The sequence below is a fragment of the Salmo salar genome, chromosome 06 (assembly GCF_965601325.2).
Source record: "Salmo salar chromosome 06, fSalSal1, whole genome shotgun sequence".
Classification (NCBI taxonomy): Eukaryota; Metazoa; Chordata; class Actinopteri; order Salmoniformes; family Salmonidae; genus Salmo; species Salmo salar.
In genome coordinates, this window is record NC_138296.1 from 30,163,133 (window position 1) to 30,176,992 (window position 13,860).

A 13,860-nucleotide genomic window follows, 5' to 3' on the forward strand; every position below is an offset into this window, starting at 1 on the left:
CAGTGTCTCATTTGAAGAAAACACGACCACAAGCTGGAAAGGAATGTTTTAATGTTAAAAGGAAAGCAACTCTGAAAAGTCTGAAAAGTCACTGGTTTGAATCCCCGAGCCGACTAGGTCTGTCGAGGTACCTTTGAGCAAGGCACTAAACTTGAATTGCTCCTGTAAATCACTCTGCATAAGAACATCTGCTAAATTACTAAAATGTTAACGTATTATATGAAACAAGTTGTGACCATACACAAAACTCTGCAGAATAGCCTTCCTAAAAAGTAGATATGACAATAATGTGGAGGTTTGTTCATACAAATACATGCAAAAAGTTTATTACAAATAATACATGAGAGTATGAGGGACAATTGTATGCATCAGACCTGAGTCGTTCATTAAACAATAGTCCAAACTCACTCACTTGTATTGGCAATGTATGAGCAGATCATATCAATCCAACAGTCAAAATGCATAGTGCTATACACTGAGTGTACAAACATTAGGAACACCTTCCTAATATTGAGTTACACCCGCTTTTGCCCTCAGACCAGCCTCAATTCATCAAGGGATGGACTCTACAAGGTGTCGAAAGCTTTCCACAGGGATGCTGGCCCATGTCGACTCCAATGCTTTCCAGAGTTGTGTCAAGTTGGCTGGATGTCCTTTGGGTGGTGGACCATTCTTGATACACACGGGAAACTGTTTGTCAGTGAAAAGTCCAGCAGTGTTGCAGTTCTTGACACACTCAAACCAGTGAGCCTGGCACATACTACCACAGCCCGTTCAAAGGCACTTAAAGCTTTTGTCTTGCCCATTCACCCTCTGAATGGCACCCACACACAATCCATGTCTCAAGGCTTAAAAAAACTTCTTTAACCTGTCTCCTTCCCTTCATCTGCACTGATTGAAGTGGATTTAACAAGTGACATCAATTAGAGATAATAGCTTTCACCTGGATTCACCTGGTCAGTCTGTCATGTTCTTAATGTTTTGTACACTCAGTGTAAATTGGTCATAAAAATGTAATAAGGAAATAAAACAAAATACATGTGTAAGGTAACTAACCATAAAAGCATCAGGTGAAAACCATTCATGAAAGTATGGGACCAACCCACAAACATGACATCAAATACATTACAAGTAAGTCAAATTAACATAATCAAAAGAGGAAGAAAATGAACCTTTTCTGACACAAAGGTTATAAGGTCTCAAAGTAGGTGGGTATGTCATTCGCCTAGTCATTTGACCTGACAGATACTCTCAATGTGCTAAACATTTTTATGAAACGGTGAACACAAATGTTAACATAGCTACACAATTCCTGTCTAAAGGTGTGATATTTTTCACAATGTCACTAGTAGCTGGGGACTTGGGTACAGTTCCTTCCGCAAGAACTGCGGGTAACACTTCCTATGAATAACCTCTTCATAATGTGTTATAAGTGCATTTATAACACCTTATCTGCGCAATATGCATTATAATGCACGACATAGGCTCTAATGGCTGCTAATAAATGTAATTATAAGTTGGCAGCATAATGCCTTCCGACTGGGCACAGACGTCAATTCAATGTCTACTCCACATTGGTTTAACGTAATTTCATTGAAATTATGTGGAAACAATGTTACTTCAACCAGTGTGTGCCTCAGTGGGTTATGAAGCTAAGTGGTATGACCTACATGAAATACTCTTTAGGAAATTCTGTCAGAGGGCTATACTGTAACGACTTCACGTAGGAGTTCCGCACTCCTGTTAAAGTGATAGTTCACCCAAATTACAAAATATAATTTGCTTTCTTTAAGCTGTAAGCAGTCTATGGACAAGCTCAGACAGACAGCAATCCATGCTTTGGTTTCGGATGGGTGGACTTATAACGCAAACGTCTAACAACCCAAAGGTTGCATGTTTGAATATCATCACGAGATACTTTAGCATTTTTGCTAATTAGCAACTTTGCAATTACTTACTACTTTTTAGCTACTTTGCATGTCAGCGAACCCTTCCCCTAACCTTAATCCTTCAACCTAACCTAACCTTAAATGTAACCGTAACCCTAAGCCCTAGCCTATCTAACACTAGCCACCTAGGTAGCGTTAGCCACCTAGCCACTTAGCTAACGTTAACCACAAGAAATTTGAATTTGTAACATATCATACATGTTGCAAATTCGTAACATATAAAAATTGCAATTCGAAACATATTATACGAAATGGATGGACATCCACTAATTAATACAGTATCATACTAACTGGAGAGTCCCGGATGTATTTTTACTATGTTACTACCCCTGAGTCCAGGTTGGCAATTTTATTTTTAATTTTTTAAATCTCTCCTGAATTTTTTTTTTTTAAACACCAGCAAATCAGCTCCAAGTGATTTTAATTTTGGAAAGAAATCCCACGCTTAATAGATAGATATATGTGATCATAAACAAATGTAAGCAGGGTTTGAAATTATTATGTTTTGGTGAAATATTATATATGTTTGGGCTTCTTGCAGTTAATGTGCAGTCTACAAATGATTTGTAATTAGGTTCCAGCACCCTGACCATCCACTCAAAGAAAAAAAGAAAAAACGGCCTGCGGCTGAATCTAGTTGAGGATCCCTGCTTTAGGATGATTTGGATATGAAATGCAAAAATGCTTATATCAGGGTTATTGACTTGGATATGTGCCACAAATGCTAAAACATTAGCATTTCTGTGACCAAGTACAGTAAACAAAACCAAAGCATGGATTGCTTTCTTATCTTGTCCATAGACTGCTTACAGGGTAAGAACAACTGTGTCATTTTGCAATTTGGGTGGAGTTACATAGGTGTAAGAGGGTGTGCAGTGAAATTACAATATGGCCAATCAATTAATGAGCACATAATGTATAATATAACGATCCTAATGTGCTTTTCAAATATGGCATCTGGCATAGTAATACTTTGCTTCATAAGGCATTACACATCCTGGTGATAATGCTTCATTCAGTTATAGATGTCCATAAGCAGTTATTAGCACCTATGTTGTGCATCCTGATGCATTATGCATAGAAGGTGTTATTAACGCTCCTATAATGCATTATAAAGACAACATCCATATGAAGTGTTACCTGTTTAAACTGACAAATCATGATTTCCTATGAAAACAGTGGTTTAAATAAAGTCTGATGTAATATCATCTAGAGTCTAAAATGGAACATGAACTTTCTTTACTGAAAGTAGGATTACAGGTGTGTGTTAAATGGGACAAATTATGCAAGTTATTTTAACTGACATGCTAACTCTCATTTCAGAAGTAATGAATAATTGCTTCAGTAAAACAGAGCTTCTTAGACTGGGCCCTGTGATAATGAGGCCTACTCTAAATAACGCCTAGTCAATGTTTAGCTATTTGACATGTCCACAAGACATTGAGACCTCATGATCTTGGATATGTCAATACTAGAGAGGTTCATGTTTTAAGCATCTTTTCACGTGTGTGTTATATATATAATTGCTTGTATGTATACTATACAATACTAGTGTATGATCTTATCATACTTTCATATAATTTGATATATAATGTTGTATAGCTAATATGTGACGTGTTGTATCATAATCAGTCATGTCGCACACTCATTTTCAGATAATAGTAATTAAACATGTAGATAATAATAATTTAGATAAGTTATCTAAAAGTTTTGGGCCGTTTTGTAATTTCAACTGATATACTAGAACACATTTCCTAACTTATCCAAGTTACAGCTGTCTCATAGAGAATTAACTTAATAAACTGCTTAGATTTTAGAAAATCATTGAAAGACTTTTCAGAATGTGTTTTGGGTTGACATGACTGATTATGATGAAGCAAGTCACAAATGTGTATCTTATAATATGTATATTATATACAGTATTACTGTATCTTATTATATGGCGTTAGGTTCTCTTTTGTTATACAAACGTCCACCGCTTGTTACAGTTCTCCTCTTCTTGACTCCATGTCATTATGTCCTTTGTCCTTGGGAAAAACACAAGAGTTACTAATATGCTGGAGCTAAAAGTCAACCAGTCCCATCATTTTAGATACCAAGCCAAACAGTTCACCAGTTGTCAGAGGACATAAACAGTACTTACTATTAACTCAGGAGGTTTGGTGACTTGGTCCTTGTCCAAGGCCTGTTGGTCCAATAGAGCATTTGTCTCCTCTGCAGCTCTGTTAAACATGGGAGGTCCTCCATTCATCTGAGGAGGTCCTGGACTCTGTGCACCAGGAGTCACTTCCTTAGTCTCATTGTTAACCCTGTGGGAGAAATAAGACATCAACATTCACATTCATGATCCACCATAATACTGTCCCCTAAAGAGACAGAGGCTAAAATGAACCCTGGGAAAATGGGGTTGGTGACATTATACCCAATGAGTTGTGGATGTATCAATATGTAATCAAGTTTACCTGACATCATGGTGTCCATTCACTAGAGGGGGTTCAGCATGTGTCTTCTGACAGGTTTCAGTGTCTGCTCTGTCATTGTCTGACGGTTTTCCATCCTCCATTCCTAGAACGCCTTCCTCTCCTTGGTCGCTAAAGGGGAGATTATTACATTGATAAGGATTTAAGGATCTCGATTGGGAAGGATACAAATGTTCTCCATATCCATAGCCTACATTACAGAGGACTGACAGGTGATTAGTCATGTGGTACAGTTTACCTGGCATCTCCATTCAGCAGAGGGGTGTCAGCGCCTGTCTCTTCATTGTCCATGGGCTGCCTGTTCTCCTCTCCTGGCTCACCTCCTTGGTCACTAAAAGTGAGATCATGATGACCATGACTGTAAGGATAAGCAAGGCAAACTGATCCAGGACAGAGTAGAGTATAAAGATGTAATAGAGGTATTTTAACTAACCTGGGAACAACCACAGCCTCAACAGTCTCACCGTCATCAGGCTTTCTGATGTCTCTGTGATAAAACATGTACCAAAGGTTCAGTCAGATACCCACAGGTACAACTGGAATCATCTACGGTACATTACACCACAGTCAAAAATACACCAGTTGCCCTTCTGGCTTGAATATGTTATGTCTTGCCTGGGCAGGGCTCAAAAGGCAGGGTCTTTGCTGAAAGTTGTTGCTTGCCAATAGACATTACTGGTATTTAGAAATGCCATGCGGATCTATTGAGTATTTCTTCCTTCACCTTCTATAGCAGGGCTCTCCAACCCTGTTCCTGGAGAGCTACCCTCCTGTAGGTTCTGTCTCCAACCCTGTTCCTGGAGAGCTACCATCCTGTAGATTCTGTCTCCAATCCCAGTTGTAACTAACCTGATGCAGCTTTCGGGGATGGGCAACTTTGATGGGGGCCACAAAAATCCGAACTCATTATGAGGGGTTGTAGTGGCTAGTGGGTCTGTGTACCCACATTCATACCCACACATGCAGTCGGTGCCGGCCCAAAGCCGTCATTTCATGCTATTCTATTCATTTTGCCATTCGTGGAATCAATAAACAGCAGTTTTACAGCTAATTTACTGCAATTCTACACATTTTGCCATAGGGTGGAGAGAAATGCTAGCATGTCAATATGATATCTAAAAGAGAGTGACTTACAAAGTCAATGGGTCCCCCCCAGTTAGCAATTTGACGATGATTACCACAAGTTTCGATAGCTGGCTAGATTAATTTACCAATCTAAAAAATTGTTAGCTGACATGGACTAATTGAGCGACTGTCAGTGACTGACATAACAAGAGGACAATTGCTGATGAACAACCAAATTTCGAAATTGCACCTTGTGTATTCTACTATTCTAGCTGTCAACAGTACAACGGGGGTCTGCAGGCTGCCAGTTTCCCATCCCTGAGCTAATTATTAGAATCAGGTGTGCTAGATTAGGTTTGGACTGAAAACCTACAGGACAGTAGTTCTCCAGAAACAGGGTTGGAGAGCTACTGTTCTATAGAGACAGAAACTAATATGACCCATAGCAACAGCTGAAGATAAGAGAGACTATCATTCTGTGGTTGATTACAGATCAATAAAGGGATGTGGAAAGGTTTACCTGGCATCACGTCGCTCATTCTGCATCAGAGGAATGGAGTTTGGTTCTGGATTGCCCTGACCCTCTTCCACATCTCTGTGGCCTTGGTGGCTAAAGATTAGATTATTACATTAATAAGAAATTAAGGATAATGTTTGATAAACAACAGTAACTTGACAAAATGGCCAACAAGTCTATAGTTTGTAAGTGGCCTGCAAGTTCCAGGCTGTTCTCATCCTGTTTGTGACCTGCTAGGACCCCATTGGTCTGACTTTAAACCCTAGTAGTAAGACAGAGAGAACTAGTCTCATAACTAACATACACCCTCTGCAACAATTCTAATTGACTTAAAGAGCTCCCTTCACAAACACAAAAACAATTATATAGGATACTCACCACTGTTTGTCTCTCCAAGGTTTAAACACACAGAGCAGAGCAGCAATGACCACCACAACAGCTACAATACCAACTGAAAAACAAAATGTAGTCATCAGATGATGACATATTCACACAAATGAAAAGGTTTTAAAATAACCTAACAGTAGTTGATCTTGGTAGCACCATTTTGAGGTCAGATTTACTTGTTATTTTCTCATACAGAGGAAGCTGTGGTGATAGATTTGCTTAAACACTCACCAATAATTTTCCAGATCAAATCAGTGTCACCACGGTTTGAATCAGGATTGTCTCCATCTATAATGGATGATTAGAGAGAATAAAGTCATTTCCATGACATAATCAATCAAAATACTGAACAACACAGAATAATGTGCTATGCAGCATTTTCCTTAGTTTAATTTTCAGGCAGGCTTTCAGAAAAGAAAACATAAAAACTAATTCTCAAGGGATTTACATTGGTCTCTCAATGTTCATCATGAATATTAGCCATCTCAGTACTCACCTTTGATGATAGTTGAATTCAAAGGTGCAGTTGTCACAACCTCATTCCTCATCTCTACAAAGGCCAGACAGAGGTTAAAAGGTGTACAGTATTCAAAATGAATGAATATGATTTAGTGCTTTTCTCTACGTGTCCTTGAAAGATACTTGAAATTGATGGAAAAGAGGAATGTCAACTGTCTACCTGTGACAATGTAATGGGAACATCTCTCCTTAACTGGGGGTTGTTTACCATTAGACTCAGTTCCAGCCTTCTGCTAAGAGGGAATGAGGAGGGATATTGTTTCATCAGTTGCATCCTAATAATACGGGATTAAACCCAGAAATAAAAAGACAAATGTGTAAGTTGTTATAATCAACCTCTAAAAAATGTGAAATTACTGGGCTCACCTGTGTAGCATCACTGTAAATGAAGTTCATTGTCAGATTTTGGCATTTATAGAGGGTGATTGAACTGTTGTTCATTGTTACCACCTCATTCTTATCAAATTCCATTGGCTTGTCCCCTCCACTGTTAGCAATGGCAGTCTGTGGGAAAGAAAGACAAAAAACTGTTTCAAGTTGGAAAAAGGCAAGTCAAATGATCAGTACGGAATGTACAGTGCGTTCGGAAAGTATTCAGACCCCTTCACTTTTTCCACATTTTGTTACATTACAGCCTTATTCTAAAATGGATTAAATTGTTTTTTTCCCCCCTCATCAATCTACACACAATTAAAAAGTCAAGGGGTCTGAATACTTATGTAAATGTGATATTTCCATTTTCTATTTCTAAAAACGATTTTTTGCTTTGTCACTATGGGGTATTGTGTGTAGATTGATGAGGGCTAAAAAACAATGTAATTAATTTTAGAATGAGGCTGTAACGTATCAAAATGTGGAAAAAGTCAAGGGGTCTGAATACTTTCTGAATGCACTGTATGTAGTGGTATTATTTTAATTCAAGTAATTCTGTGTGGATTGCATCCACTGCTCTCCTGCAGTTGTTACTTCCTGTATAGCTTAACTAAAACACAGATTTGAACTTACCCCGTTCATGTTGAGCCCCGCAATCTCAGATACACCTGGAATGTCGTATAGATACATGTATCTACCATCCCTGGTCTTCAAATTTCCACAATCAATTTCCACCGAAGTACATGCTAAGGATGTCAAGGAAGTTTAATTTAGGACACATTTCTGTGTATTATTACTAAAATCACTTCCAAATTCCTTTAGACAAAAACAAAATGGAATATAGAAAGAGACTAGGTTTGAGATCGCAATACAATAAATAAGAAGAATAGATAAAGTTTGTGTAAGAAGAGGACTAGCGCTCAAACAGGTCTGACTTCTCTGAGGGCCCAGCCCTGAAGCAGTTTATTTAGCAGAAGTATCCGTCTTTAGGGAGAAATAGGGAAACTTTTAAATTAATTCTACAATAATGTGGTATTTTACCTTGATTCTCGACAGCGTAGGTTGGATAGACTTGCAAAACAGCAACCAAAAAACCCACTTCAAACAAAAACATTTTCAGTTCTGAGATGACACATCCACCTCCACGCTCAGTGAAATGGATTGCCATTTCCTGATTTCCTGGTTGTTTATATAAGCAGAGGAGGAGCTATGGTACGTACAATATGACGCACAGAATAAACATTATGTGTATTATTTGGGGCCTTTGATTCTTCAAAGTTGTAATTTATAAAGATGGGGAGCTAGATGAACACTGTTTAACAGCAAGGAACATGCATTCTGTTCAGTTGGCAATGGAAACATAGAAAAGGTTTGAAATGACTTGGTTAGAAGTTGTGTCATATCATTCAAATGTTGACGGTTGACTTTACACATCCACAAGCAACAACAGCCTAATGAACTGCTTGAACTCCAACCATTGTGGTATTAGAACGACCTCCAACCCCTGTCTCTTATGTACTGTAATATAATACTGTAAGTCTAAAACCAGAGGACATCCTTGCCATGTGACTGGGATGTATAGACAAGACATCTATATCAAATGTTACCTGAAGCTTCATGACAATAGAACACTTAGGCAGTTCAGAGAATACATTCATGTTGAGTTACAGACATCACGCAAATCATACACATTTTACCTGAACGATTATGAGCCTGGACTTGTGTGTGTGTGTGTGTGTGTGTGTGTGTGTGTGTGTGTGTGTGTGTGTGTGTGTGTGTGTGTGTGTGTGTGTGTGTGTGTGTGTGTGTGTGTGTGTGTGTGTGTGTGTGTGTGTGTGTGTGTGTGTGTGTGCTGCCTGCATGAACTTGAAAAGCTGCTGAAAACAAACTGAAAATAAGAGTGACAGAAAACAAAATAAGCAGTTTGATATTTCACATAATATATAACTCGCGCTCTGAGAAATGATTGACCACATACCTATGACATCATCAAGGTGGGACTGCACATACTTTCACAATCTAATTAACAATCAATTATAACATATGTTACCACAATTATAACATCTGTTTTCACAGGGCCCTCTTTAAATGAGTGTCCTTTATCATAATCAGTCATGATGAGTAAGAGGTCTACTTCCCTAAAACATCAACTGTAACCAAGCATGCTGCTAGTTGTTGGTATGAAACTGTAAACAGATGTTATGACGCAAGTGTTACACATCAACTTCTTTCTTCCATGTATCAATGTACTAATTTGCTACATAAGAAACAAGAAAATGCTGACCAGTAGCAATCGTGCCATGTCTGTGTGTCGGAATACAGAAGTCGTATCTTGAGGTTTGAACTTTGAAAACATAAGGCAGACTTTCTGTGATTTTTCCCCAAAATCATCACTGTGAAGTGATACTCCAATTGTATGACTGCTAATCACTCGATATTGGGAGTTGAGAAATAAAGTTGGTATAGTAAGCAGGAGGTCCTCTGTTCAACAGTTACTAAAGCTCAAAATGTGTCTTGAAGTTGATTTGACTCATTATGATGGAGCTAGTCACAATTGTACTTTTATATGTATAAAAATATATTATATACATTATATCATATCATATATTTCCTGTCCTGTCATGTCATGTTTTATCATATTATACAGTATTATAACATTGTTTCATGTAATATATATATATATATTTTTAAATTACCCCTTTTTCTCCCCAATTTTCGGGATACCAATTGGTAGTTACAGTCTTGTCCCATCGCTGCAACTCCCGTACAGACTCAGGAGAGGCGAAGGTCGAGAGCCATACGTTCTCTGAAACACGTCCTGCCAAGCGTTCATTGGGACAAGGACATGGGACAAGGGCATCCCAGCCGACCAAACCCTCCCCTAACCCGGACGACGCTGGGCCAATTGTGCGCCGCCTCATGGGACTCCCGGTCGCGGCCGGCTGCGACACAGTCCGGGATTGAACCCTTAGTGCCTTAGACCGCTGCACCACTCGAGAGGCACTCATGTAATATTCTTTAACAAGATATCTTATACTTAATAATATCTTATCACGTTTTATAAGTTTGCATCTCCTTGACTCCATGTCATTAGGTCCTTTGCCTTTTGGTGAAAAAAAATGCTGAGCATGAAAACAACCAAACCCATAATTCAGTTAGCAAGTTACCAGTTCACCAGCAAATAATGGAAAACTGAATGACCACTCACAGTACTAGCTATTAACTAAAGGCATTTGGTGACTTGGTCCTTGTCCAAGGCCTGCTTATCCACCAGAGCAGTGGTCTCTTCTGCTGACCCAAGGTGATGAATGCTTCTAGCAAGATGACACAGACTGGATCAGTAAACATGACCTCAAACATGGTATGCCTATTATTTTCCATAAGGCTCTCCTACAATCTTTCCCATTTCACTGTAAAGAGCACACAGTTAGCAATAGACGGAGAAACAGACACAATCTCACCTGTCAGACAGGCCATTACTCTTGAGGTTTATTCTGAATCACAGTATTGGGACTCAGGTCATCATTATGGCCATTAGTGCTGTGGGAGCAATGACAGATATCATCAGGGTTCAGATTCACAACACCCTCCCCTACCCCAGCACTGTCACCTACAGCTGTGGTTCCCAACCATTGGTACTAGGAACGCTGGAGGTACCTGGCCTATCCACAGGGTGTACTGTATTTGAGAAAAGAAAGATCAAAATTAATTTGGTGGTACAGTAACCGAAAAAGGTTGGAAACCACTGACCTACAGATTCGAGACAGAGGCTAACCCGACCTAAGATATCAGTTATGAAGTTAGTTAGATTATCACCCCAAAAATAAAGAGGATCTGTCAAGGGCTTCATCATCTGGTAAAGTTGACCTGGCATCATGGTGCCATTCACCAGAGGGGGTTCAGCAAGTCTTTTCTGCCAGGATTCAGTCTCTGTTCCCCCATGGACTATTGGCTTCTTGTTCCTCTCTTTTAGCAAGCCTTTCCCTCCTTGGCCGCTTAAAGTGAAATTATTACATGGATAAGAATGAAAGGATCTTGTTTGTGTTGGGTACAAATGTTCTCCATCTTCATATCTTGCAGATGACTGACTCGCCTGTCGAAGAATGGTGGAGTTTCTATATCAATAGCAATATAACCTGAAGCCCCATTGTTCTGGCTTGGATACCTAGGGAGTAAGATATAGGCTGGATCAGGAAACAGGGTTTCAAACATGGTTCATTTATTTTCCCTGGATCACCTCTCGGCCACCTCTCGGTCACTAACGTGGATTACAGGCATTTCATCTGGGAGGAGCAATTAGAACAACCCCCAGCCTCTGTCACTTATGTACTGTAATGTAATATGTCTCAGAGGACATCCTTGCCATGTGACTGGGATGTACAGACAAGACATCTATATCAAATGTTACCTGAAGCTTCATGACAATAGAACACTTAGGCAGTTCAGAGAATACATTCATGTTGAGTTACAGACATCACACAAATCATACACATTTTACTTGAATGATCATGAGCCTGGACTTGTGTGCGTGTGTGCATGTGTATGTGTATGTGTGAGTGCCTGAATGTGTGTATGTGTGTGTGTGTGTGTGTGTGTGTCTGCATAAACTTGAAAAGCTGAAAACAAGAGTGACAGAAGACTAAATAAATCAGAGTTTGATCTTTGCCTCTCCTCCAGTGTCTCATTTGAAGAAAACACAACCACAAACTGGAAAGGAATATTTTAATGATGAAAGTGTCACATTCCTCGTCGTCAGAAGATATGTTGAAATCGCTGTCGGACAAAGTGCAGACCCCTTTGGTTCCGGGTCGCAGGCAGTCTCCCTCGGTTCCGGGTCGCAGGCAGTGTCCCTCGGTTCCGGGTCGCAGGCAGTCTCCCTCGGTTCCGGACTAGACACTGTTGCCGGATACTCTAGCCTCTTGAGGATACCCTAGGATAGGGGGCGCCACAGCGCATTTTGAAAAAAAATCGTTCCCATTTTCAACGGCCTACTAATCAAACTCAGAAGCTAGGGCATGCATATACTTATTATATATGGATAGAAAACACTCTAAAGTTTCTAAAACTGTTTGAATGGTGTCTGTGAGTATAACAGAACTCAAATGGCAGTCAAAACCCCGAGACCGATTGAAACAGGAAGTGGAATTCAGAATTGTGGACTCGACTTCTCATCTTTCCCTATAAATCACACCGTTAACCATGGTTCAGTGAGCACTTCCTATTGCTTCCACTAGATGTCGCCAGTCTTTTCACAGTGGTTTGAGCCTTATACAGTCGAAACTCAGTGAATGAGACGCGTTGGAAATTGGTCACAGGGGATGGGCCATCACCATTATGACGCCGGCGGCCATGTCTACCCCCACCTTTGGAAACGGTTTTAAAGGCAATGAAATCATCCCCCTCGAATCTTATTGGCTCTCTTGGTGTTCCAGGCCCTGAAGATTAATGTTTTACAACGTTTGACATGTTTGAACGAACCTACAGGCGGGAGAATCTCACTTTATCCGGAACTTCAGCCCTGCGCTTGGAGAGAGCCCTAGGACGCGCTACCAACAGCAGGCTAATGGAACGTGAAGTATGGACTTTTTCGACCGAAAATACATCTGTTGTGGACCTGGGATGCTTTCTGATGAAGACAACTAAAGGTAGGCGATTATTGACAATATTATACAAGATGAGATGTGACATGCGATTGTTTCCAAGATGGCGCCGAGCTCTGTATATTAGCTCATTTTCTGAGTATCGCATCTCCTTTTATCGCAAAGTGTGATTACCCAGTAAAGTTAATTTAAAATCTGGTATGACAGGTGTTCTCAAGAGATATTCATCTATAAATGTTAGATTGACAATATAAATTTAAAAAATCGTTATCGGATAGTAATTTAGGGAATTGTAGCATTGTTTACCGGGACGCATTTGAGGGGAAATTATTTAGTCAACGTCAGACGCCGATGTAAAATGCTGTTTTTATATATAAATATGACCTTTATTGAACAAAAGAATGCATGCATTGTATAACATGATGTCCTAGGGGTGCCATCTGATGAAGTTTGTAAAAGGTTAGTGCTGCATTTAGCTGTTTTTTGATTATATGTGATGCAAGTGGTTGGTCGGAAAATGGCTATGAAGCTGCTTTTTACGATGGACTCATCTAACATAATCTAATGATTTGCTTTTCCTGTAAAACCTTTTTGAAATCGGACGACGTGGGTCGATTCAGGAGAGGTGTATCTCTAAAAAAAATATATATATATTTTATTTTTTTATTTTTAATTATGATTTTTTTTTAATGCTAATTGGCGATATGATTTTTCGCTGGATTTTGATCCCGCTGACGGGATGAGACGCTGGAGAGGCTAGACTGCACACTGGTGCCGGATACTCTGGACTGCACGCTGGTGCCGGATACTCTAGACTGCACACTGGTGCCGGATACTCTGGACTGCACGCTGGTGCCAGATACTCTGGACTGCACGCTGGTGCCGGATACTCTGGACTGCACGCTGGTGACGGGCTCTTGAGGCTGGAAGCACTGGAAGCCTGATGCGTGGTACTGGTACTGGATGTGCCA

The 13,860-nt window shown here is 39.8% G+C and overlaps 1 protein-coding gene across 2 annotated transcripts; it reads right to left on the bottom strand.

Moving 5' to 3' along the window:
* Nucleotides 1-34: 34 nt before the first annotated feature.
* LOC145879822 (uncharacterized) lies at nucleotides 35-8,734 on the bottom strand. Of its 2 annotated transcripts, none has more exons than XM_082976444.1 (13): nucleotides 8,331-8,734; nucleotides 7,923-8,035; nucleotides 7,284-7,421; nucleotides 7,078-7,147; nucleotides 6,895-6,948; nucleotides 6,630-6,686; nucleotides 6,390-6,462; nucleotides 6,015-6,104; nucleotides 4,863-4,916; nucleotides 4,668-4,760; nucleotides 4,412-4,540; nucleotides 4,093-4,258; nucleotides 35-3,976 (listed from the first exon to the last, which is right to left on the bottom strand). In XM_082976444.1, the coding sequence occupies exons 1-13, from the start codon at nucleotides 8,455-8,457 to the stop codon at nucleotides 3,932-3,934; spliced, it is 1,209 nt and encodes a 402-aa protein (XP_082832570.1). In that variant the 5' UTR covers nucleotides 8,458-8,734; the 3' UTR covers nucleotides 35-3,931. The 2 variants fall into 2 exon arrangements, with proteins under 2 accessions (XP_082832570.1, XP_082832569.1); XM_082976443.1 differs by having other exon boundaries at nucleotides 7,078-7,150; nucleotides 8,331-8,733.
* Nucleotides 8,735-13,860: the final 5,126 nt, after the last annotated feature.